This window comes from Hyperolius riggenbachi, chromosome 7, assembly GCF_040937935.1.
Source record: "Hyperolius riggenbachi isolate aHypRig1 chromosome 7, aHypRig1.pri, whole genome shotgun sequence".
NCBI classification, from domain to species: domain Eukaryota; kingdom Metazoa; phylum Chordata; class Amphibia; order Anura; family Hyperoliidae; genus Hyperolius; species Hyperolius riggenbachi.
Window position 1 is genome coordinate 261,327,971 of NC_090652.1, and position 27,190 is coordinate 261,355,160.

At 45.0% G+C, this 27,190-nt stretch overlaps 1 protein-coding gene across 3 annotated transcripts in view; it reads left to right on the top strand.

The window, feature by feature from the left end:
- The window catches only part of TTC21B (tetratricopeptide repeat domain 21B), a 141,901-nt gene that overhangs the window by 103,785 nt on the left and 10,926 nt on the right, over positions 1-27,190 (top strand). For all 3 annotated transcript variants that reach the window (XM_068245610.1, XM_068245611.1, XM_068245612.1), the window contains 4 exons: positions 3,867-4,028; positions 5,357-5,552; positions 10,075-10,299; positions 26,041-26,161. In XM_068245610.1, the coding sequence (XP_068101711.1) occupies positions 3,867-4,028; positions 5,357-5,552; positions 10,075-10,299; positions 26,041-26,161 (704 nt within the window). The remainder of the gene's footprint in view (positions 1-3,866; positions 4,029-5,356; positions 5,553-10,074; positions 10,300-26,040; positions 26,162-27,190) is intronic.

Below are 27,190 nucleotides of genomic sequence, written 5' to 3' on the forward strand. Positions count from 1 at the left end.
TGTGCTGACTGTACGACTTCACTCCAGTGCAAGTTTACATGCTACGTCTTCCTCTCTTGTTGGTATACCAGCCTGTGTCCAGAGCCGGGACAAGGTCCTCCAGCACCCAAGGCTGAGACACCAAAGTGCGCCCCTCCATCCCTGCCACCCCAGTCGTCACACACTGATTGCTATTAGACTAAGAGGGCCACAGGGCCCACAACCTCCCTAACACCTTAATATGTAGTTATCTGGCTTGCAGTCACTGCCATGTATCCCCTTTTCTTATTTCTTTCTGCTTCAAACACAATTAGGAATGACAGCTGAATGAATTTTGCGCCCCCTCCTACACTGCGCCCTGAGGCTGGAGCCTCTCCAGCCTATGCCTCGGCCCGGCCCTGCCTGTGTCTCCTGTGCTGACTGTATGACTTCACTCCAGTGCAAGTTCACTTGCTCTGTCTTCCTCTCTTGTTGGTATACCAGCCTGTGTCTCCTGTGCTGACTGTATGACTTCACTCCAGTGCAAGTTCACACGCTACATCTTCCTCTCTTGTTGGTATACCAGCCTGTGTCTCCTGTGCTGACTGCATGACTTCACTTCGCTGCAAGTTCACACGCTACATCTTCCTCTCTTGTTGGGATACCAGCCTGTGTCTCCTGTGCTGACTGTATGACTTCACTCCAGTGCAAGTTCACACGCTACATCTTCCTCTCTTGTTGGGATACCAGCCTGTGTCTCCTGTGCTGACTGTATGACTTCACTCCAGTGCAAGTTCACATGCTACGCCTTCCTCTCTTGTTGGTACACCAGCCTGTGTCTCCTGTGCTGACTGTATGACTTCACTCCAGTGCAAGTTCACATGCTACATCTTCCTCTCTTGTTGGTATACCAGCCTGTGTCTCCTGTGCTGACTGCATGACTTCACTCCAGTGCAAGTTTACATGCTACGCCTTCCTCTCTTGTTGGTATACCAGCCTGTGTCTCCTGTGCTGACTGTATGACTTCACTCCAGTGCAAGTTCACACGCTACATCTTCCTCTCTTGTTGGGATACCAGCCTGTGTCTCCTGTGCTGACTGTATGACTTCACTCCAGTGCAAGTTCACATGCTACGCCTTCCTCTCTTGTTGGTACACCAGCCTGTGTCTCCTGTGCTGACTATGACTTCACTCCAGTGCAAGTTCACATGCTACGCCTTCCTCTCTTGTTGGTATACCAGCCTGTGTCTCCTGTGCTGACTGTATGACTTCACTCTAGTGCAAGTTTACATGCTACGCCTTCCTCTCTTGTTGGAATACCAGCTGTGTCTCCTGTGCTGACTGCATGACTTCACTCCAGTGCAAGTTCACATGCTACGCCTTCCTCTCTTGTTGGTATACCAGCCTGTGTCTCCTGTGCTGACTGTATGACTTCACTCCAGTGCAAGTTTACATGCTACGCCTTCCTCTCTTGTTGGAATACCAGCTGTGTCTCCTGTGCTGACTGCATGACTTCACTCCAGTGCAAGTTCACATGCTACGCCTTCCTCTCTTGTTGGTATACCAGCCTGTGTCTCCTCTGCTGACTGCATGACTTCACTCCAGTGCAAGTTTACATGCTACGCCTTCCTCTCTTGTTGGTATACCAGCTGTGTCTCCTGTGCTGACTGCATGACTTCACTCCAGTGCAAGTTTACATGCTACGCCTTCCTCTCTTGTTGGTTTACCAGCTGTGTCTCCTGTGCTGACTGCATGACTTCACTCCAGTGCAAGTTTACATGCTACGCCTTCCTCTCTTGTTGGTATACCAGCCTGTGTCTCCTCTGCTGACTGCATGACTTCACTCCAGTGCAAGTTCACATGCTACGCCTTCCTCTCTTGTTGGTATACTAGCCTGTGTCTCCTGTGCTGACTGCATGACTTCACTCCAGTGCAAGTTCACATACTACGTCTTCCTCTTTTGTTGGTATACCAGCCTGTGTCTCCTGTGCTGACTGCATGACTTCACTCCAGTGCAAGTTTACATGCTACGTCTTCCTCTCTAGTTGGTATACCAGCCTGTGTCTCCTCTGCTGACTGCACGACTTCACTCCAGTGCAAGTTCACATACTACGCCTTCCTATCTGTTACTTCCTGTATGGTAAAGGCAAAAACGTCATATTCATGGGGGTATAGAGAAACTGAAAAGACAGAAGCTGTGTTTTACAGTATTCTTCGGACCATAGGACGCTCCTGACCATAAGACACACCTAAGTTTAGAGGACCAAAACCAGGAAAAAAAATACTAAACCCAGTGTGTCTATGGTGCAAGGGCGTCTTATGGATCCTCTTCCAATTTATTATGCCCCTCTTGTACCTTTTGTGTCCCCTTGTACCATTGATGTGCCCTCCCCCCCCCCCCCCCCCCCCTGTGTACCTTATGCCCTCCTAGTACCTCTTGTGTCCCCCTTGTGTGCCTGTGTGTTCTCCTGGGTCCTCTGTTTCCCGTGTCCCCCTGCTACTGAGCTAGTGTACTGATTGGCCCCTATGACGGAGCCATGGTTCCCCCCGTGAGACCATCGGTGCCTATTACCAGCGGCCTTTAGTATTGCCGCAAACTTGATCGGACAGTGGACAAATTACATCAGTGTCTGTGGCTCATCAGCTTCTGAATGGGCAACACTTGTACGCTGCTGGTCCAGTGCAGTTGGGCACGCTGCATAAGCTGCCCACATTGAGACCACCTAAAAGACATTACAGGCAAGCTAGTTTAAACTCACAGCTCCCCTGGTGCTCCCCTCTCTTTCCAACTGGGTGCAGTATGTGTTTGTGGGGGGGGGAATACCTGCCGCTATATTCAGGGTGAGTATTATCCTTAATAATGTGTTTGGCCTTTCTCATACATAAAACCTTATACACGTGTTCAGGTGATGGTAGATCAGCGTGATTATGATGTTTTACATCTCGCTGCAGGGCTTCTCTACCAACCTTAGTGCAGCTGTTTACCAGGCCAGCATGCAGTTGGTCAAGACGCTTTCTATAGTGCATGTGTAGAAATGACCTGGCAGCTAACAATATGTTGATGAATTAATAAACTTTGATTATTAATTATATAAAATTATTAATTATACTACATCGTTGGGTGTGGTGCTTGGACCTTCTTTTGTTATACCCCTGTATTCTGGTCTTTTTGCACATTCTATTGTACAACAGCTCCTTTCCATGATGAACAACTCCCCAGCTTTGCAGCTTCCTTATTACACCCCATTAGGAGCCTCTATTTTCCATTTGCAGCCTTCTTTTCACTATGTAACTGCCTCTTTTCCATGTTTAGCTGCCTAAGGCCCAGGCCATTGTGGCCTTTGCAGAAATCTGGCCCTTTCAACATCCAGGCTAGTGACGCATTTGTTGCTATGGAAAGGGGAGAAGAGATAACAAGTGTTGCACGATGGAGCGGATTCCCAATGGCGGGGGAGAGGGGACAATGTTATGATCAGGTAGTCCTCAGGCATCGGGATCAATAAAGAGCTGGCATGCCGGATCTTTAGCAGACCACTCGCGGCCGCTGTCCACACGCTGGATTGACTCACAATTCTCAGCCAAGGAGGTGGTATTCATTCGCCATGGCCTAGCCCAAAGTAGTGATCTCTCTGGGCAACTAATCCTTACATTTTGCCCACCACTTCTCCCTCCTGCAGGGCTTCTCCAATGCAAATTCAATTTCAGATTCTAAGGAATTAAGGAAGTCCTAATTTCAGCTTTTCTGCCAGATCGCTTGATAGACATTTTTGTTGTTTTTGTGTGTGTGTGTGTTTTCTTTTTCTCTTTTTAATACTATTATAATTTAGGATTGACTATGATTTCTCATCATGCGTTCATATGCTACTGTTGCAATATTGGTGTCTGCTGTTACATTCATCTTTTCTGCAGGTACACAGGTGAGCCTAATGATGCCCTCCGACATTTCAATAAGGCTCGTAAGGACAGCGACTGGGGACAGAAAGCCATATATAACATGATTGAGATCTGTTTGAATCCAGATAATGACACTGTGGGAGGAGAAGTGTTTGAGAACCTGGATGGTGATATGGGGTAAGGATGTGCTTCTCAGTACATTTGTTTTTATCAACAGTTAAAAGTTAATATGGGAGTTAAGGTTAATGAAGGTGATCTAGGTGAGTGTTTAGGATGCACGAGGGAGAAGTTAATTCACTAGATTCTTGGTTATCCAGAACCAACAAGGATCGGCTGATGCCGGATAAGTGTGCTTTCTGGTTGCTTGAGACTCACTTAAAAATATGTCACTTAAATACAGTACTATACCCCACTCTATATACCTACCATGAACTCTGTGGTAAATGTTAAAGTGTGGTGGAATTGGAGATCTGTAGCAGTCCAGACTGATGGTGATGTTGTGGTGTAGTAGGAGCTGCGATATGTAGCAGTCCAGGTTGGTGGTTATTTGGGAAGTGGTTGAATGATCTGTAGTAGTCCAGGTCACGTTTTGACATCAATAGCATGATTTAATTTACTCAGGCTGCCCTCTGTCAGCAGTACAGGTTGGTGTAGGTTTGGGATGTGGTAGAACAGTAGTTCTGTAGCAGTCCAGGCTTGTGGGGATTTTGGTATGTGGTAGAACAGGAGATCTATAGAAGCCCTGGTTGGTGGTTTTGTAATGTACTGGAATGGAAGATGTGTAGCACTCCAGACTGGTGGTGGTTTGGAATGCGGTAGAACAGGGGATCTGTAGCAGTCCAGGTTGGTGGTTGCTTGGGATGTGGTGAAATGGGCTATATGTAGCAATCCAGGCCGGTGGTTACTTGGGATCTGGTAGAATGGGAGATCTGTAGCAGTGCAAGCTGGTGGTAGTTTGGAGTGTGGTAGAACAGGAGATCTGTAGCAGTTCAGGCTGGAAGTTGTTTATAATGTGGGGTGTGGTAGAACGGAAGATATGTAGCTATCCTGGCTGGTGGTTGTTTGGAATGTACTGGAATGGGAGATCTGTAGCAGTCCATCTTGGTGGTGGTTTGGGTTGTACTGGAATGGGAGATCTGTAGCAGTCCAGACTGGTGGATGTTTGGAATGTGGTACAGCAGGTGCTCTGTAGCAGTCCAGGTTGGTGGTTTGGGATGTACTGGAATCTATGGCAGGAATTTACAGCTGACTAATCTGCAGATATTGTGTGACAAAATCAACCCCGACCAGGATCTGAAGGAATATTTACAACATCTCTGGGAATTGACGTCGCAAAAGTCGTGGCCCTGTGTGAGCGAACCTTCCTGACACAACAACACAGGGACTTTATTATATAAGATAATTTGTCAATCTCTACTGACGCAGTTTCTTCTTAGCTGAGAATATCATTAGTGTCTCTTTTGGACAATGGCAAGTGGCTTAGCTTTGCTGTTCTTACTGTATAGGAACTCCACAGAAAAGCAGGAGTCTGTCCAGCTAGCTGTCCGAACAGCAGAGAAACTTCTGAAGGAGCTGAAGCCACAGACTCTCCAAGGAAACATACAGCTCCGGATCATGGAGAATTACTGTCTGATGGCCACTAAACAGAAAGCCAATGTGGAGCGTGCCCTAAGTACATTTACTGAAGTGGCAACTACTGAGGTAAGACGATTCTTAACCCTCCATGAAGGATCTCTATGCCTGAAGTGTTTGTTTACCAATACATACTGTATTTTTTGGACTTAAAGGGAACCTAAAGTAAAAAAAAAAACATGAGTTTAACTTACCTGGGGCATCTACCAGCCCCATGCAGCCATCCTGTGCCCTCGCAGTCACTCATGGCTCCTCCGGTCTCCCGCTGCCAGCTAGTTTCATTTTTGCCGACTGGGAGTCGGCTGGCCGCCATGCATACCATTTTACGCATTCCCGCTGGTACAGAAAGATATCACGGACAGTAACAAGTACATTTTTACGCGTTACAGGTGTCATGCGTAAATTTTTACGCATTGCACCCGTAACGTGTAAAAATGTACTTGTTAATGTCTGCGATAGCTTTCTGCACCAGCGGGAATGCGTAAAAAGGTGTGCATGGCGGCCAGCCGACTCCCAGTCGGCAAAGACGAAACTAGCTGGCAGCGGGGGACTAGAGGAGCCATGAGTGACTGCGAGGGCACAGATGGCTGCAGGGGGCTGGTAGATGCCCCAGGTAAGTGACTCATGGGCTTTTTTTGAGTTAAGGTTCCCTTTAAAGACGCTCCTGACCATAAGACGCACCTTAGTTTAGAGGACAAAAACCAGGGAAAAAAATATATATACTAAACCTGGTGCATACATGATGAAGGGGCATGTTGTGGATTATGCCCCCTTTGTACCTCATGCCCCCTTGTACCTCTTTTGTCTCCTTGTGTCCCCCATGTGTCCGCCTCTGTCCTCCTTTTGTCCTCTTCTATGCCCCTTTGTGTCCCCCTTGTGTCCTCCTCTGCCTTTTTGTGTCCCCCTGTGTCCTCCGTTTATTCCCATGTCCTCCTCTGCATGGGCACAGTACAGGGAGTCCCCGACATAGTGGCGGGTTGGACATACGTATTGTTGGGCGTTCACAAGTCAGGAACTCCCTGCATTTGGACTATAAGACGCAATGACATTTTTTCCCCACGTTTGGGGGAGAGAAAGTGAGTCTTACAGTCCAAAAAATACAGTAGGTACCACAGACACCCCTCCATGTTTCGCACATGTACAGTACTTTGGCCTGTTGATATGTGCTGTTACATGTACCAACAGACTGTATAATGCAGCAGCTAGACTTCTTTATTCTTATCACTCCTCTTCCAATTCTCTGATCATCTCTACAATGGCTCCCAGGCCACCTCAGAATCATTTTCAATCCACTGTGTTTTGTCTCTAAACATTGGTGTATAAACAATTCATGGGGCCTTCCAGTAAAACTTTGATGGGGCCCCCCCAATCTTCACACCCCTTCCCTTGGTGACCCTCACAGCCTAATGCTGGGAATACACGGCTTGATTCTGAGCCATTTAGATAGCTCGATAGATAATTTCCGACACGTCCGATCTCTCGCCCGATCATTTCGCCTCTCGATTCTGCATTGAGGACAATGGAAAAAGATAAGAAAAACGAGCAGAAGATCAGAGATTCGCCTGCAGAATTGAGCGGCAAAATCGAACCGTGTATACCCAGCCTAATGGCCCATCTCACAAGGATCATAAAACAAGTGGGGACATCGTAATCTTCACACCCATAACAAGTTTAGCCACAAAAACACCTGATCTGGAGGACGGTCCTCTGTACCAGAGAAGATGAAGTTGGGGACCCCCAACAGCTCTGGGCTCCCTGTGGTTGCAGGGAATGCTCTTTTATAGGTACGCTCTTGCCTCTAAATCACTCCATTGCTCCTGTTGTACTTACATTTTCAACTTTATTCATAAATGTACCACTATCTGACTTCTTTTCTCTTCCAATGAGCTACTAATGATGTCCTCACTCATAACCTTTTCTGATTCACACCTCCAAGACTCCTCTAGGGTGCTTTCATTTTTCTAGAATTCTCTCCTTTGTCCAGTGAGGCTAGCTCCTACTGTTATAGATAAAGTAGAAAGCGGTAGATTTAAAAAAGAAAAAGATGCTTACCTAGGTAGAGGGAAGCCTCTGGATAGTCCCGAGGTTTCCCATCTCCTCCTCAACCCCAACGTTTTCGCACCCTCTGTACATATTTTACAAGAACTTGTGGGATATGTTCTCGTGGCTGCACTTACCGCTGTGTATGAGCTTGGCCATACTGCGCTTGCACGAATACTGCCACAACTGCACAGTAAGCCGAATTCACCTGTCCATGAGCAGTTACGAGCTTCTGCAAAGAGCGCTGACATAAACAAGACAAATAACATTTATATTACGCTTTTCTCCTGGCAGACTCAAAGCGATTGAGTTGCAGCCACTGGGGTAGTAGCAGATTTAGGGAGTCCTGCCCAAGGTGTCTTTACTGAATAGGTGCTGGCTTACTGAACAGGAAGAGCCGAGATTAGAACCCAGGCTTCCTGTGTCAGAGGCAGAGCCCTTAACCAGTATACTATCCAGCCACTACTAGTCAGACAGGCAAAGTATAGCTGCGCTAAGAGGTGCGCGGTCGCATACTATCAGCAACGCCAATGGTCTTGATGGCCTCTTCTTAGATCAGTATCTAACTGTTTATTTTAAAACCGCCTGTGGTTTGCTGTAAAGTGAACCTGAGATGAAAGCCACCTCAGGTTCCACACTTAACATGGACCTTCTTTAATCCCCATTGAGGCCGTTCAGTCCCATTGCTGCCACGGGTGGCTCCTGTCCCCTGCAATACAGCCTGAAAGCTTGGTCGAGTAGTGCTTCATCGCGCATGTGCGGCCCAGCCAGGTGCGCTCCTGAGAGCGTTCTGCGCAAGCCACGGGAGCGTGCCATGCATGCATGATGAAGCACTACTCGGCCAGGCTTTCAGGCTGTATTGCAGGTGACTGGAGCCACCCAGGGAGATGGCAAGTGACTGAGTGACCTCAAGGGGGCTTAAAGAGAATCTGTATTGTTAAAATCGCACAAAAGTAAACATACCAGTGCGTTAGGGGACATCTCCTATTACCCTCTGTCACAATTTCGCCGCTCCCCGCCACATTAAAAGTGGTTAAAAACCGTTTTAAAAAGTTTGTTTATAAACAAACAAAATGGCCACCAAAACAGGAAGTAGGTTGATGTACAGTATGTCCACACATAGAAAATACATCCATACACAAGCAGGCTGTATACACCCTTCCTTTTGAATCTCAAGAGATCATTTGTGTGTTTCTTTCCCCCTGCATCTCTCATGCACTGAAGTTTCAGGCTGCTCTTTTCTTCCTACTAACAGCTTTGCCCTTGTCTGAATTTCCTCAGTATGTGAAAGCCCAGCCAGCTCAGAGGACGATTTATCCAGCTTGTAAAAGATAAGAGAGAAGAGAGAAGCTGCCCTAATCTAAATAATACACAGGCAGTGTGCATAGAGGGGCCTGGAAGGGGGAGTTTATAGCAGAACCACAACACTGAAGAACTTGGCAGCCTTCCAGACACAGGCCGACAAGTCTGACAGGGGAAAGATACATTGATTTATTACAGAGACTGTGATAGCAGAAAGTGCTGCAGTAAGCCATAACACATTAGAATAGCTTTTGGAACTTGTAGGATGATAAAAAACAAGATGCAATTTTTGTTACGGAGTCTCTTTAAGGAAGCCCCAGGTAAGTATAGAACTTCGCTTTGAAGAAGACCTCACACACCTCAACCTCTTCACTCTCACCTCCTCATCTTCCTCTCCGTATGATAGGTATGTTAGACGTTGACTGTGATAATAGGGTGTGAGGTCCTCTGAGGGACAGTCAGGTGGCATGAGTCAGACTATAAACTCTGTAAAAGCACTGCGGATGTCACAACCATATAAACACAAAATGGTAATAATATGTTGCAGGTTATTTTTTTTATTTTTTTTACTCCAATGGCCAGATTTACTTTAATAATGTATTGCTCTTTCCCGGGATCTGTCCCTCTACATATATAGTACCCGTATATTCCGGCGTATAAGACGACTGGGTGTATAAGACAACCCCCAACTTTTCCAGTTAAAATATAGCGTTTGGGATATACTCGCCGTATAAGACTACCCCTCTTCCAATGCACACCAAATAAAAATAAATTCATATACTGGTGCTATGTATGAACAGATTCTGGAACTGTACTGTATGTGGTACCCAGTATATAGTGGTAACAGTATATAGGCGATTGACTGGTTGGATTGGTCAACTCTCCCTCTCCCTAAATGGATTGGTCAGCTCTTCTTGTCTACCTGTTTATCAGAGCGGTATGGAAGAATAGATTGCGCTGTGCCCATAAAACACACCTTCACCCTTCTGGCCCACCCTTGTATCCTATTTACCTCCTTCTCTGCCTCTCAGATCTCGCACATGTGCACATGCGCCGCATCACTACAGTCCTCAGCAGTGAGATCTGAGAGTCGGTAACAGGATAGGGCGTAACACCCGGCATCAATGACACCCGGCGTATAAGACGACCCCTGACTTTTCAGAAGATTTTCAAGGGTTAAAAAGTAGTCTTATACGCCAGAATATACTGTATTTGTAACGTGCTAATAAAGTGTGATCTTGTCTTGCAGAAGGACCACGTTCCAGCACTTTTGGGAATGGCCACCGCTTACATGATATTGAAGCAAACCCCAAAAGCGAGGAACCAGCTGAAACGCATTGCCAAAATGAACTGGAATCCAGTAGATGCAGAAGAGTTCGAGAAGAGTTTGCTGCTTCTGGCCGACATTTACATCCAATCAGGAAAATACGATATGGCAGGGGATCTCCTGAAACGCTGCCTGCGCCATAATAAGGTACATATCTAAGAATGCAGGAAGAATCCAAAGGGGAATCATGCTTGAAAACATACTAAGATGGATGATTGTATAAAAAATGTTACCTCCCCCCTCCAAGTGGGTGTGTAATGCTGTATTCTACTGTACTTCCTATAGACATTTTTCTGAAATCACTTTAATTACTGGAAGCAAATCTTCATAAATAATACATAGGAAATAACCAGAGAAAGCCGGTAGTCCCAGTGTAATGTTTAATCGTTGCAGATAGAAGCCGATGTTTCGGGACTCTCATGTCCCTTCATCAGGGCATAACAGGTCTACCATGCAGCCGGGGGTACACTCACTGGAAAGGGATGTGTACCTCAGCAACAGCTTGAGAGTACATGTTGCTTGCTAGTGAGCGTATACCCGGCTGCATGGACTTTTTCCAGAGTGAGATCGTTGGATAGACCTATTATGCCCTGATGAAGAGAAACGAGTCTCGAAATGTTGGCTTCTATCTGCAACAATTAAACATTACCCTGGTTGTGACGGCCTTAAAGTGACCCTGAACAGACTTTAAAAATGCCATACTGAATTTACCTGGGGCTTCCTTCAGCCCACTATAGTCCGTGAGGTCACTTAGTATCCTTTGTGCTCTCTCCGTTCTCCCGCTGGTGGCTCTGTTAGCTGCTCTGTTGGCTGCACTTGGCCAAGAATCATGTGTAACTGCACATGTACGATCCATCTCACTTGCATGCTTGTCGCTGTGAATGTTTTACGCATGCCTGGTTCATTCTTTGGGTATTCGACCTGAGCACCCCTTCTGAAACTTCTGGCTTATATCACGGGTGTGCGGGAAGCACCAACTTTCTCTGTTTCACAAATAACACTGGTGAGAAGGCTTCCAGGCTTCCCTTGCTGGTGCTGGGAATCCCTGCTTGTCAGTGGCTCTTATCTCGTAGGAGGAAATTACAGACGTCTTGATTAAACTCCAGGGGAACATAATACTTAAATACATAAGCCCTGGGGCTCAGAATCCAATTAAAACTTTACTTTTATTGTACTTAGTAAAAAATCCATTGACAGATTGTGGTTTTGAGCCTGAATAACATTTTTTACTTACAGTTAATCACGGAAAGCGCATTCTGGTCAGTAATATGTGAGGTGAATATTAACACGACAAAATAGAAAAAAATGCCCTACTGTCTCAGTTATGAGTGGTACCTATTCCCCTTTTCTTAGATTCTGATTCACTGAACTACGGAAAAATTTTCGTGCAAAGGTAGCACACAACAATGTTATCATTACTACCGTTCCTACCGCTATCTTTATCATTTGATGTGCGGACTATAGTTACACCTGAATTGCAGATGTATGGACAGGCAAGCGCTGAGTTACACTGCGCAGCGTCTACATTTTGAAAAACGCTTTCTCAATGGCTTGCATAAGAATCGTGGCAAAATCCGGCATCCAGCTGTCTAAAGTGGATTTGAGATCAAATGTGGGGTCATCACTAATGGCCTCCACATTACAGGTGAAACTCGAAAAATTAGAATATCGTGCAAAAGATTATTTATTTCAGTAATTCAGCTTAACCATTTCAGCCCGCGGGGATTTTTCACCTTATGCATCAGAGCAATTTTCACCTCCCATTCATTCGCTAATAACTTTCACTACTTATCACAATTAATTGATTTATATCTTGTTTTTTCCGCCACTAATTAGGCTTTCTTTGGGTGGTACATTTTGCTAAGAATTATTTTTTTATAAATGCATTTTAACAGGATTAATAAGAAAAAAATTGAAAAAATTCATTATTTCTCAGTTTTCGGCCATTATAGCTTTAAAATAATCCACGCTACCATAATTAAAACCTATGTATTTTATTTACCCGTTTGTCTCGGTTATTATACCATTTAAATGTTGTCCCTATCACAATGTATGGCACCAATATTTTATTTGAAACTAAAGGTGCATTTTTTCCGTTTTGCGTCTATCACTATTTACAAGCTTATAATTTTTTTAAAAAAAATTCGAAGTATACCCCCTTCAAATGCATATTTCAAAAGTTCAGACCCTTAGGTAACTAATTATGTTGTTTTTTTTAATTGTAATTTTTTTTTTCCATTAAAAATTTTATTTGGGTAATATTTTGGTGTGGGAAATAGTTAATTTTTAATGTTATTATATGTGTAAATTGTTATGTAAAAAATATGTAGATGTAGCTTTACTATTTGGCCACAAGATGGCCACCTTGAGATTTTTTTTTTCTCCTTGCGCTTCTCGCTAACTGGAAGCACAAGGAGGACGCAGAAAATTTTATTTGCAGAAAGACTGAAGCCTCTAGTAAGAGTGCTTCAGTTTTTCTGCTGGGGACACGGATCGGTGATCGGGAACCATGTTCCCGTTCACTGATCCCAGGGCTACCAGGGGACGGCACGGGGGCACGCCCGAGCAGAGCAGCCGCCTGGACGAGAGGATCACGTCTGGGCGGCTGAAATGGTTAAAAGGTGAAACAAATATATGAAATAGGAACCCTTTGCAGGTGTTTTGGATTATTTGGCTGATCAGAGTCTGATACGTTCAACCTAGAATATTGAACATTTCACAATATTCTAATGATCTGAGATTTTGATTTTGGAGTTCTCATAAGCTGTAAGCCATAATCATCAAAATTAAAACAAATAAAGGCTTGAAATATCTCGCTTTGCATGTAAATGAGTCTATTTCATATATTAGGTTCACCTTTTAATTACAGAAATAAATGGACTTTTGCACAATATTCTAACTTTTCGAGTTTCACCTGTTTGTTAAATAGTCAATCCCCCCCCCCCCCCCCCCCCCAAAAAAAATGTTTCTTTTTTCTCTCTCCCTCACCTATTACCTATTGCAATAAGCCTTTCCTCCAATCTACCACTGCAGCTTTTCTGGTTCCAAAATTGCAAGTACTGCTGGGAGTACTTCTCCCAGAATCATTTTGTATTTGTGTTTGTATTTTTTTAGGCTTCCTTTGCATTTGCATTTTTTAGGTTGTGTTGTGCTATTAACACAACACGCTGCTGGGCTGGTTCAGACGGGCTTCTGCGAATGACTGGCGGTGTCCTGTTTAGCCTATACTAAACACTTTGCTGCTACCGAGCAGAAAAGCGTTCGGCACTCGACTTTGTTGTGTTTTGAGCCTCTAGGAAGACACGAAGCCATGCAGATGCAGCCATCTCGGGAGCTCTATGAAGCGGACAAGACAATGGGGTCTACCGTGACATTTGCACAAATATTAATTCCAATAATAATAATTCAAATCTTTGTTTAGTACTTTTCTCCCTTCAGACTCAAATCGCTTGAGAGGCAGCCACTAGAGCGCACTCAGTCAGTAGGCATTAGCAGTGTAAGGGAGTCTTGACCAAGAACTCCTACTGAATACAGGCTGGCTTACTGGATAGGAAGAGCCGAGATTTGACCTCCTATGTCAGAGGCAGAGGCCTTAACCATTACATTATTCAGCCACTTATGATGTGGAAAGCTGTAATAGTAACCCACTATCAGCTTCAAAGGAATTGTCTGGTTTGAGACAAGTGTACTGCTTTTGACTCCACCCTACAGAACTCCTTGTGCTGTAAATTTTTTGAATGCTTTGGTGTCTATTCTAGCAGAGGATGTAGCAACTGAAAGCAGAAGCCCTCTGTTATTGTCTCACACTGCCCCCTAGTGACTAGTGGCCATCAATACACATTACAGCAGTATTAAATAATAGCAAGGAAATGTAACAAAGAAGAAATAAAAAAAAAGCGACAAAATAAATTGGCCGGGAGAACTTCAAAGCCTCCAAATTGGCTGCTAAAGGGTTAAAAATCCCGTCCATTCATTTGAATGAATCAGTGGTTAATCGGTTTCAAACAATGCTTTCGCTGCCTGCCTAAAATGCCGCTTGTACCACCCCTACCTGAACCAGCCTTAATTGTATGCCAGCCACCTTCCCTCCTCCATTGAGCAGTATACACTGTACATTGCTCATGCCTCGAAAATGTCATAAAGAGTGAGCAATGGTTGTTATGAGCAACATTTGACATGTTTAAAGCTTTATACATTGGGGATCACACAGAGCTCTCTATCAAGACCACAGTGATTTATTTAAAGTGAACCAGAGACAACTATTTTACCATATATATCAGTGGGAACATTAGAGAAAACACGTACCCTGCTCTCTGCTTCATCCTTCACTGCTCAGCCTGCTTCTTATCAGCCCTGATAAAATCCCTGACTGAGCATTCAGTCTGGCTTTGCTCAGGAATCATCATAGCTGAGTCTGTCTTCTCTGATGTATTTTCAAGCCCAAGCCTGCCCCCTTCTGGCTCTGCTATAATGACTCAGCTATAATGATTCCTGAGCAAAGCCAGAATGAATGCTCAGTCAGGGATTTTATCAGGGCTGATAACAGGCAGGCTGAACAGTGAAGAATGAAACAGAGAGCAGGGTAGGTGGTTTCTCTAATGTTCCCACTGATATACTGTATATGGTAAAATACATGAGGGTACTTCGTCTCTAGTTCACTTTAAAGGGGAACTGAAGAGAGAGGTATATGGAGGCTGTCATGTTTATTTCCTTTTAATCAATACCAGTTGCCTGGCAGCCCTGCTGGTCTATTTCTCTGCAGTAGTATCTGATGAAAACCAGAAACAAGCATGCAGCTAGTCTTGTCAGATCAGACTTATAAGTCTGAACCACTGAAACACCTGATCTGCTGCATGCTTGTTCAGGGGCTATGGCTAATAGTATTAGAGGCAGAGGATCAGCAGGGCTGCCAGGCAACTGGTGTTGTCTAAAAGGAAATAAACATGACAGCCTCCATATACCTCTCTCTTCAGTTCCCCTTTAAGTGTCAAACTCAAGGCCTGTGAGTCAAATGCAGCCCTCCTTGCTCTTTTATGTGGCCCTCCAAGAGCTTCAAATGTAAGCAATAAACAGCAGTGACATTGTTGCTAGTTAAAACACTGTCAGTTTGAGCTACAGTGCAGCAACAGCCCACAGGACAACCCCCTCCCCCCCAGAGAAATTAGCATAGGGCCTCCTACTTAGATCCAGTGGCTGGTAAACTGCTCCACTGCACTGGGGTCGCTATATGTACACCACTAGGTTTGAGACTATTCAATAAATGTTAAATCATAACATTTGGCCTAGGACCCCCAGGAGGGGAACTGTAGTGAAAATAACATAGTAATCAAAATGGCTTATTTTTTTACAATATACATTTTTAGATTATTTAGTCAGTTTTTGTAAAATCTTTCTTCTCCCAGCTTTGTGAAATGTATCACTAGGGGTGACATATTTAGTTCTGCCAGGTGATCTGCATGGAATGTTTGTTACTGAGAGTTCTAGGATATTTGATATATCTGAGAGTTCTCCATCTACAGTATATAGATGGAGATATTGCTTGCTTGGCAGCTGAAAAAAGCAGTTATTTCCCACAATGAAATGAGGTTAGCAGACATCAAACTGTCAGGACCATGGTCATGACATCACACTGTGGAAGGGGTTTCACCACAATATCAGCCATACAGATCCCCTGATGATCTATTTGAGAAAAGGAATAATTTCTCATGGGAAAGGGGGTATCCGCTACTGATTGGGATGAAGTTCAATCCTGGGTTATAGTTCCACTTCAACTCATTAGCAGCTTCAATAGAGCCATCTTGTTTGAGATAAGTGCACTGTTTTTAACCTGAGTCAGCAGAACTCATTGGCCTTGACTCATTAAAGGGAAGGTTCAGGGACTGTTTAAAAAAAATAAAAATCCGCATCCACTTACCTGGGGCTTCCTCCAGCCCGTGGCAGGCAGGAGGTGCCCTCGGCGCCGCTCCGCAGGCTGCCGGTGGTCTGCGGTGGCCGACCCGACCTGGCCAGGCCGGCGGCCGGGTCGGGCTCCTTCCGCGTTCCAAAATGCGCCTCACGGCGGCGCGCTGACGTCATCGGACGTCCTCCGGGCTTTACTGCGCAGGCGGCCAGGTCGGGCTCCTTCCGCGTTCCAAAATGCGCCTCACGGCGGCGCGCTGACGTCATCGGACGTCCTCCGGGCTTTACTCGCAGGCGCAGTAGTTCTGAGCCTGCGCAGTGAAGCCCGGAGGAAGTCCGATGACGTCAGCGCGCCCGCGTGGGATTCAGAAGAGCCCGTTCTTGGAGCGCAGAAGAGCCCGACCTGGCAGCCGGCCTGGCCAGGTCGGGTCGGCCACCGAAGACGACCGGAAGCCTCTAGAGCGGCGGCGAGGGCACCTCCTGCCTGCCACGGGCTGGAGGAAGCCCCAGGTAAGTGGATATGGATTTTTATTTTTTTAAAGGTTTCCCTGAACCTTCCCTTTAAGGGCTCTGCCTTTGACATGGGAGACCACGGTTCGAATCCTGGCTAAGTCAAGTACCTATTCAGTAAGGAGTTCAAGGCAAGACTCCCTAACACTGCAGGGTGGCCTCTTGAGCGCATCCCAGTGGCTGCAGCTCTTGAGCGCTTTGAGTCCGACAGGAGAAAAACGCTATACAAATGTTCCGATTATTATTATTATAATACACGGTGCGTTTCCATGGCTCGATCGAGCCATTAGATGTCTCGATTGATAATTTCCAACGTGTCCGATCACCCACTGGATCGATTCCGCGCTCGATACCGCGGGCAGGACAATAGAAAAAAGGTAAGGAAAACGAGCAGAAGATAAGAGGATCGCCTGCGGGGACGAGTGGGAATCGATCCGGCGGCATAATCGAGCGGCGGAAGCGTTCCGTGTATTCCCGGCATAAAGCTACTATGTTAACTAACATAGTTAGAGTAACTGTTAATTAACATAGTAGTGGCGATACTTCACAGGGCCACCCGCACTTAAAGTTATTGCTATGTAAGCAATGCACGTAACTAAGGAAGGCACGCTCCTTACATAGCAGCGAGTGCTGTTATGTAAGGCATGCAGAGCAGCCACTCTTCTTGTTAACAAGCGCTCCCTCACATTAAGCTGCATCTTAATGAATCGAGGCCATTGTGCTGTAAATTATTAGAATGCTTTCATCTGTTTCTACTGGCAGAAAATATAGAAACTGAAAGCAGAAGCCCTGTTATCGTCTCACACTGTCCCCCCCCCCCCCTTCCCCCGGTGACGAGTGGCCGTAAATACACATTACATTACTTATTAGAAGCAAGAAACTGTAACGAATAAGCAATACAAAAATGTGCTAAAATAAATTTGGCCTGGAGCATTTGACTGCTGAAGGTTAAGACTACATTTTAGAGTTCGGCCCCTTAAAGGGATACTGTAGGGGGTCGGGGGAAAATGAGCTGAACTTACACAGGGCTTCTAACGGTCCCCCGCAGACATCCTGTGTTGGTGCAGCCACTCACCGATGCTCCGGCCCCGCCTCTGGTTCACTTCTGGAATTTCTGACTTTAAAGTCAGAAAACCACTCCGCCTGCGTTGCCGTGTCCTTGCTCCCGCTGATGGCACCAGGAGCGTACTGCGCAGGGACAGACCATACTGGGCTCCTGCTATACACTCCTAGTGACATCGGCGGGAGCGAGGACACGGCAACGCAGGCGCAGTGGTTTTCTGACTTTAAAGTCAGAAATTCCAGAAGTGAACTGGAGGCGGGGCCGGAGCATCGGTGAGTGGCACAGGATGTCTGCAGGGGACCATTAGAAGCCCCGGGTAAGTTCAGCTCATTTTCCCCCGACCCCCTACAGTATCCCTTTAAGTGATTTCGTTTGACACCCCTGTCATACACAGTCAACTGAGTGCTGCAATATGTTTTTCAAGTGGGACTCTTAAAGAGAATCTGTACTCTAAAATTCTTACAATAAAAAGCATACCATTCTATTCATTATGTTCTCCTGGGCCCCTCTGTGCTGTTTCTGCCACTCCCTGCTGCAATCCTGGCTTGTAATTGCCATTTTTATGCAGTGTTTACAAACAAAAGACATAGCCAGTACAAACAAAAGACATAGCAAGTGATAGGCTGAGAATAGCTCAGTGTGTGAGTCATACAGAGTGTGCAGGGGGCCTGGAGAGAGTGTGTATAGCTTCTATCCAGTCACAAGCAGCACAGCACATTCCTGCCTGACTGCCTCAGCCCGACAGAGCCGACAGAGGAGAGAAGATTAGATCATATAACAGAGATAATACAGCCACTGTGCAACTAGGAAAGTCTGCAGTTAGGCCTGGTGCACACCAAAAACCGCTAGCAGATCCACAAAATGCTAGCAGATTTTGAAACGCTTTTTCTTATTTTTCTGCAGCGTTTCAGCTAGCATTTTGCGGTTTTGGGAAGCGGTTTTGGTGTAGTAGATTTCATGTATTGTTACAGTAAAGCTGTTACTGAACAGCTACTGTAACAAAAAACGCCTGGCAAACCGCTCTGAACTGCCGTTTTTCAGAGCGGTTTGCGGTTTTCCTATACTTACCATTGAGGCAGAAACGCATCCGCAATCCAAAATCTGCAGCAGCCCAGGAGTATGCGTTTCTGCAAAACGCCTCCCGCTCTGGTGTGCACCAGCCCATTGAAATACATTACCCTAGCGGATCCGCACCCGCAAGCAGATCGCAAACCGCAGCGGAAACGCTCCGGTGTGCACTAGGCCTCAGACAGAGTCTCTTTAACACTCGCTTCAACTCAAGTGGTGTACCCCCTGCAGAGCAACATGACTTGTGTTCTGTTCCTGCAGCCTGTTCATAGTAGGGCAAATATTCAGTATTTGTAATGTACTCTGAATGACTCCTGCCTTCCTCTCTTGCCTGGCCTCAGATGCAAACCCTCATCTTGTTTAAATGCATCTCTTGCTGGATTGTTTAAATGCTGCTCTTAAGCAACTGTAAAACTCATTGCCACTTCCATAATTGTAATAAAAATGAATCTTTCTCATAAATGACTTCAAATAGAAGAAAGCAATTACTGCAGTGCATTTTCTGAAAAGTACCTTTTATCAGAAGGGAAGAATCCTCTGAGGGCTTATAATGTTCACTCTCCAGAAGCAATTAAATCGGCAACACTAAACTCCTTATTCACTTCCTCCTCATTCGTACACAGATTTTCAATCTTAGAAGCTCATTTGTATTGAGTTTATGCAACGATCCATACTATTAACTCAACTCTAAGAATTATTTTGGGATAGGAAAGGTAAAAACACAAAGACACTGGGAGCCCAATATGGTGTAATATGTCAAGGCAAGTGGATGGAAAGAAGTCGTAGAATTATTATACTCACAAGGCTGGGTTGCTAAGGGAAGCAACCTTTATATACGCATGAGGGGGAGTACTGTCCCCTCTTGGTCTTTGAGGTAGGTCGCTACTCCAGAAAAAAATGGCTAGGAGGACAAATCCAAAACAAGAGGTATAACTGGGTCCTACCTTCATGAAGGACTCGCATCAAACTTCAAAACAGAAAGGACTTTATTTCAGCACTAGACAATGCGTTTCGCCTATACAAGCAGCTTCCTCAGGTCAATAACAGTGCTTCAAAAACAATAGATATATACTCGAGATCAAACACTCGTATTGTACATATTTTAAGATATCAGCATATTTGTGTTACTGACTAGAGTAAAACATTGAGTCGATTAGATGGTGCCTATAAGGCTTAGTTCATATCTAAAATCGAAATCGCGATTTTCGATTTTGTGAGCAGTTTTTTTCCCTCCCTGCTCTCCACTGCACGGTACGTTTTTGTGCGAAGCGCTTTTGTAAGCGCTTTTGCAGTGCGATTCCGTTTTTATACTTCCTGACGGCGAACTCTTTGACCTGGAAAAGAATAAATACAATGTATTTATTCTTAAAAACGCGAACGCAATCGCCGGATAAAAAAAAAAAAAAAGATTTGTGAGACTTTTGCGTTTTTCCCATACCTTCTATTGTAGCAAAATCGCCCTGGAAATGGTGCATGCAGCGGTTTTGTGAGCAGAAAGCAGACCAAACGTGCTGATATGAACTACCCCATAAGGATTCATTGCACAAGGTATTTTAGGGAGTTTTTTCAAAATCGCTGGCGCTCAAAATAAGTGCAAAACGCCCTAAGTGTGGACAAGCCCTAAAAGAATAAATCCATACACCAGCACTGATCTATACTATTAACTCGACCCTTTCAGAATTGTATTCTTTAGCTGTTTTATCTAATAAGTATGTCAGACGGCTATGATAATACTCAACTTTTTTTGTGTGTGTGGGGGGAAGGGGGGGGGGGGTGACCAGGACCATAGGGCTTGAGAGATGGTGCAACAAGAATATTACAATAAGTCTCTGATGCTTGCTGAGTGGCACACTGGGTGCTGGATGTGTACTGTGTATCAATTGACTGGCACGGTATCCAATACAGTGGTACTCTCACACCACTTAGCAGATAGACTGCCCCACACTTACGCTGACCCATCCCACCCCCAACCGCTGTTGGTTGAAAAAATCCTTGCAAGCTTGCAAACTTTAAGTTTCTTCTTTAGACATGCTATAGAACTGGATCAGAACCTTAAAAACCTGTTCCTTACGTGCACACTGTTTTATATAAAAAATACAGTTTCTGGGTTTATACAGAAACTTCAAACTAGATACTGTTCAGTTCAGTCTATAAAGTCCCACATGCTTGTCAAACAGCTTGTCGGATTCCTGAAAAGTAAATAGAAACTAAAGGCCCATACACAACATTAAAGTAGGCTGAGGTGGGCTATAACTGCCTCTGCCCATAATCTGCCGTGTGTACAGCAGCCTGCGACCCCGACATCCATCTGGCCAGCAGTCTAACAGGCAAATCTACTCGGCCGAGCAATGGCTGGTAGCTTTGTTCTTGCCACTCGCCTTGCCCACTGTATGGCGCAGCGTCTGCTATGTATACTAAAGCCTGCTCCGCAGCGCATTCTGCTTATGGGGGCCCACACCCACATATACCCGTGTATAGGCCAATCTCCCCACTTTAAACCCAAAGTTTGGGTTTTAAAAAGGCCTTATTCAGTGGTTTTCCCACCTGGACACAAGGTGAATGAATAGCCAGCAGGTATGGGAAAATTTAGAATAGCACAGAAAAAGTAATTTCTTTAGTGATCTTTAATTTAATAAGCCCTCTCAAGCATAGAGAAGAGGATGAATAGTAATTATAGCAGCATCAAAGAAATATAAGCATGTATAGCTTCATAAAGAGGCACATCCTCCTGTAATTGTTAATGAGTGGGTGAGTGGGACTGATATTTCCGTTTAATGTTGCGTTGTGGATATATATATATATATATATATATATATATATATATATATATATATATTTGCATGTATGAGTACATGGTGGATTTAACATATGCTGGAAAATACTTTTTAAAAAACAAGCTACAGTATACACTCGATTATAAGTCGACCTCCTGTATAAGTCGACTCCAATATTTGACCCTCGTAAGCTGGATTTTCCTTATTGACGCAAGCATAAGTCTACCCAGCAAAGTTAAAGGCTGCACTTGGGGCCCAGGAGGGGTTAATGTCATTAAGCCTCCTGTCCCTTGATTGCAGCCAATAACTCCTCCAGGACCCCAAGAGCAGCAATTATTCACTCCCCTTCCTGCAGTTCAGTATTATTACAGGGGCTAGCGGATCAGCATCCCATAAGTAGTGCCCCCCCCCCCCAACTAATGGAATATGCTGAATGCGTCAAGGCTATTATTGACTAAAGGTGACCATAAACAATCCAATTTCCCGAACTATCGACAGTCCTATCGTTGCAATCAACCACAAACCTTCGTGCAGGCCCACCATTGGAGAGGAAAATGATAAGTAATCCCATCAGACTAAAAGAATCGTCTTAAAATTTGGATCGACTGAACAATCAATAGACCAATTGGTCGTCGTCAATTAGCACCATTAACGGGCACCATAAAACGGTGTGCTCTGTAAGGGATCTTTCACACCAAAAATCACAAATGGGTTTTGCGATTTTCAGTATGTTGGCCTCAATCGGAACGCAGGAAAAATGCAGCAGAACTACGATTGCCTTTTTGGAAAATGGGAAACGCATTCAGTGTGAATACATTCCCACAATTCCAATTGTAACTTGACTGTACTCGCAAGCGTAAAGTCGCAAGCCTTTTCAAAAACAAAATGGAACGCAGATGGTTGGAAAGAGCCCTCAAGCAATGCTAAAAAATGTTAGTGCTAATAAAGCATCATATAAATATATAATAAAAATAATAGATGTCCTGGAGGGAGACAGTCTTGTGAATAGGAGGATAATAATACACTTTTGCTTGTTTTGCAGTCATCAATAACAAAATGATAAGTTATATACAGTAATTATGTTTTTCAATAGAAGTCTGTAAAGAATACATAAATGATTACAAGGACAGATATACCTCGCTGGCCCAAACTCGCTGAACCCACATAATCTACTCTCATAATTATGAGGAGTGGGTCTCCAGGTAATAACATTATGCTGTTAAAGTGAACCCAAGGTGAGAGTAATATGGAGGCTGCCATATTTATTTCCTTTTAAAGAGTAACTGTCAGGCTGCAAAAGCTAATTTAAACCTCTATTCTCCTGTGTTAAACAGTTTAGAAGGAAGCCAAAAAGGCAATACTGAAGTTAAAAATCTCTCTTACTTTGATTTTTGCTGAACAGCAAGGCTCTTTATTCCCAAGCTCCTAAGGAGGCCAGCAGGACGCATAACAGATACTGCAAAGCATTCTGGGGCTGCTTCTCCCCACTGCACTCCTTTGGTCCTCCGATTCATTTCCCAATCCCGCCCTAAGGCTGCTTTCACAGTGAGAAGTTACAGGCTCATGTTACAGCAGCTTGTAATTTGCAGCCCAGCTCACAGCACTGAAAAATCAATGTGCTGTTCACAGGGCACATGTTCCGTTAGAGTCTACTGCATGAGTCCGCTATCGTTCCTAGCCACATGGCTAATTAATATTCACTGCACAGTAGTGTTGTCGAGCATGAACCATTAGGATCTTTGATCCTGATCTTTTTTGTGAGTCGAATCATCAGGAAGCAGGGTAAGGGAGGATATTACATCACAATTGGCTTCATACAAGACAGACAAACATGAAACCTGCCATGAGCTGTCAGGAGCATCATTCTCTGCAAATACTATATAAAAATTCTGTGAAGTACAAACGTGGACAGTGAAATGCATTTGTAATGTAAGTACAGCCAATATTTAGCTACTGATATATGTGTTTTTTTTTCTCTGAGACCTTACAGCTCCTCTTTAAGCAATACCAGTTTCCTGGCTGCTCTGCCGATCTTCTGCCTCTAATACTTTTAGCCATAGATCCTGAATAAGCATGCAGCAGATAAGGTGTTCCTGACACTATTGTCAGATCTGACTAGATTAGCTGCATGCTTGTTTCTGGTGTGATTCAGACACAACTGCAGCCAAATAGATGTGCAGGGCTGCTAGGCAACTGGTATTGTTTAAAAGGAAATCAGTATGATAGCCTCCATATCACTCTCACCTCGGGTTCATTTAATGCGCAGTCTGAACCTTTACAGGTCAGAATACTGTCATGAAAATCCAGAAGATTTGCAATGGTTAATACAGGACTCATCTAAAACATTTAATTAGCACAATAATAGCACCTGTCATATCTTTATTATGCTATTCAGGCCTCCTTTGTTATGCTAACAAGCAGTGTCATTTTAGGTGTTAAGGTAGCCATACACTGGTCGATTTGCCATCAGATTCGACCAACAGATAGATCCCTCTCTGATCGAATGTGATCAGAGAGGGATCGTTATGGCTACCTGTACTGCAAACAGATTGTGAACCGATTTCAGCCTGAAACCGATCACAATCTGTTGTGGTGGTGCTGCCGCCGCCGCTCCCCCCGCCCGCATACATTACCTGCTCCGCTGGCGCGACTCCAGTCCCCCGGTCACCGCTGCTCTGTCTGCGCTCTGGTCTCCAGGTCCGGCATGCTTTGCTTCTTCATGCCCGGCAGGAAGTTTAAACAGTAAAGCGCCCTCTACTGTTTAAACTTCCTGCCGGGCAGGAGGAACTGAAGCATGCCGGAGACCAGTGCGGACACGGAGCAGCGGTGACCAGGGGTAGTCGCGCCGGCGGAGCAGGTAATGTATTGCCGCTCCATTGCGTTGGTCGTCGGGCAATCGAACGCCGCTAGCGACGCGCTCCCTACCCGCGGGCGATCGACGGTAATTTTCCGCACGGAGCGATCGACGGGATCGGACGAAATGGATCGAAATTCGGCGTGTAGCGCGAACGATTGGCAGCAGATTCGATCCCAGTGATCGAATCTGCTGTCGAAACGGCAGCAAATCGGGCCAGTGTATGGCCAGCTTTAGAGTTATCAATCCCTTTCTAATTTAACTAGCAGTTGTGTATAACTGTGTGGCGCACTCTCCTGTAGGTGTCGCTAGTTTGCCTATATCTCAGTGTACCACAGACCACATGTGACATGATGAGATAAATGTGTAAGTACAGTGCAAAACACATTGATAACCAGGCTGGTTTACTAAGGCTGGAAATGACAGCTTCTGTCTTGTCAGAACCTTGTCAGGAATATAGTAAACATAACTGATAAGCAAATTACAGCCATAACGTTTTCCATGGCAAAATACATTTTCTACATATTTCTGAGAGCAGATGGAGAGAGAAAGGGCCAATATAGTTCATGTATTTTCATGTAGGGACACTTAATAGATTGCAACTGAGCAGAGACAACAAAACATTTATTCTACTTTCTAAATTTTTAAATATAAAATAAAATCCTGGGATGTCTTAAAAAGTCATTTTTAGGAGTAGGAGGATAAATATAATTGTTTATCTTATATGTTTATTTTCACCTCGGGTTCACTTTAAGCCCTCGTTCACATAATTTAGCGCAGATGGCTGTGGAATTGGAACGCAACGCGTCCGATCGCACGCCATCTGCGCTACTATGCGCTGCGCTGCAGATCCTATTCATTACAATGAATAGGATCTGCGGTGCGATTCCCGAAAATGCGTGCAGCACGCGATAGCGCAATCGCGCTGCTGCGCAGCGCATATGGTGGGAATGGTAGAAGGGCTGTCTATGCCCTTTTACCCTTCTTGCGTGTCGAACACTATACGCGCTGCCGAAATGCACACAGCAGCGCATATAGTCTGAACGAGATTTAAAGGATACCAGAGCTCAAATAAAGATGAGAAATGGGGGGAGCAGATATGTATGGTGAGCTGTCCTGATGCTCACCGCTTCCACCACTCTCCTTTTTGCCTCCCACCTGTACCTGTAATTGCCCTCCGGCCCAATCTTCCAGTCAGCCGGGTCGAGCATCAGTGCGCCTGCACTGGCCGAGCTTCACGCATACTACAGCATGCAACCGCGGCCAGGAACACACTGAGCATGTGCGTGACATCATGGCAGCGATGGGCAGAGGTAGAACAGAGGGGGACACTTAATGCATGGGGGAATCGAGGAGACATAGGGGACAGAGATGGCACAGTGTTCTGACTTTAGAACAGATTCAGGTTGTTAACCGGGGGCTACCTGTACTCTAAAATTGTATGTAAAAGCTTTTCCACTATTCTTTGATGTTTTTAATTAACTACACTTATTCAGGTTAGTTTATATGTGATTTATCACTCGTTCAATCCCAAAGCTTACTATAATGGGCTGACTATGACAAGTTCAAGTACACCCAGAGCCCAGCTTAAGTCCCCCTTTGATATGTGTACCATGTACTTGTCTCTGACAGGTCCTCCTCCTTCCAGACCATAGAGTGTGCCTCTGAGTTCTGTTTTCTTCTATTTGATATCCACTTAACCTGATTCCATCCTGTTCCAGTCCTGCTGCAAGGCTTATGAATACACCGGATACATCATGGAAAAAGAACAAGCCTACAAAGATGCTGCCAGCAACTATGAAATGGCCTGGAAGTACGGGAACCAGACTAATCCCACTGTGGGTAAGAGAGGAGGAATGACATCATAGATCAACATGAGAACGGCCAAAACTATCTGAACGCCGGGTGGTCCTCCCGTCATACAGCAAGGCCACCAGCAGATGGGCTGCCCTATAGTCACACCTATTAGCATAACTCCAGCACTCTCCAGATAAACACTGAATCATGCAACTTGGAGATCTGTATGGATACTTCCTATTATTATGTGGTTACAGAGGAACGTCTGAAGGCTTTCAGATGAGTTATTTTAAGCTAGCTCACATCTACATTCTCTTTGAGCGTTTTATTGTTGTCAGTTACAGATTGCCCAGCAAGCTCCGGCTGAAACAGAACTCCTAGGAGTGTTTAAGGGACTACAAAGGACCAAAAAGCCGTCTTACTAAAAATGCTATGTTAAACAGAATTTTTAACATAGCATTTTTGTAAGATGGCTTTAGGGGGGCTTAGGGCCTCGCTGCAGGGCCACACAACTCAGCACAGCAAGTGATTCTCTCTCCTTTTCTGCCCACCAACAGTTGGTGGGCTGTGATGGCTCCCAGGAGTGTTTGTTTATTTTTTATAAATATTTATTTGACTATTTTTGTAATAAATATACTGTTTTGTTTTTTTATATATATATTTTCATAATTCCCCCTTCCTCCTAGCCAGCCTATGACAGCAATCGGCTCTCATAGGCTTCAGCCAATGAGAGCTGATTGCTCTCCTGTGCCCCAGGGGGATAGCCGTGTCACGCGGCTTTCCCCAGTACAGCGCTGCCTTAGATCGCAGCGCTGTACCAGTGATAAAAGACAGCTGGGAGACTGAAGGCGCAGCGGAGCTCCGTCATCAGAGCAAAGATGCACGATCTCCTACAATCCCCACCCCAGGACCTTGCACTGATCGGCGTTAGGCGGTCCTGAGGCTGCCGCCGCTTCCACGCCGATTGGTGTGGAGTGGTCATTAAGTGGTTAAAATAGAATGTATATGTGCTTATTCAGGTTGGGGTGAGCGTATGCGGTCTCCCACGATGCAACACTGCTGAATATGCAAATC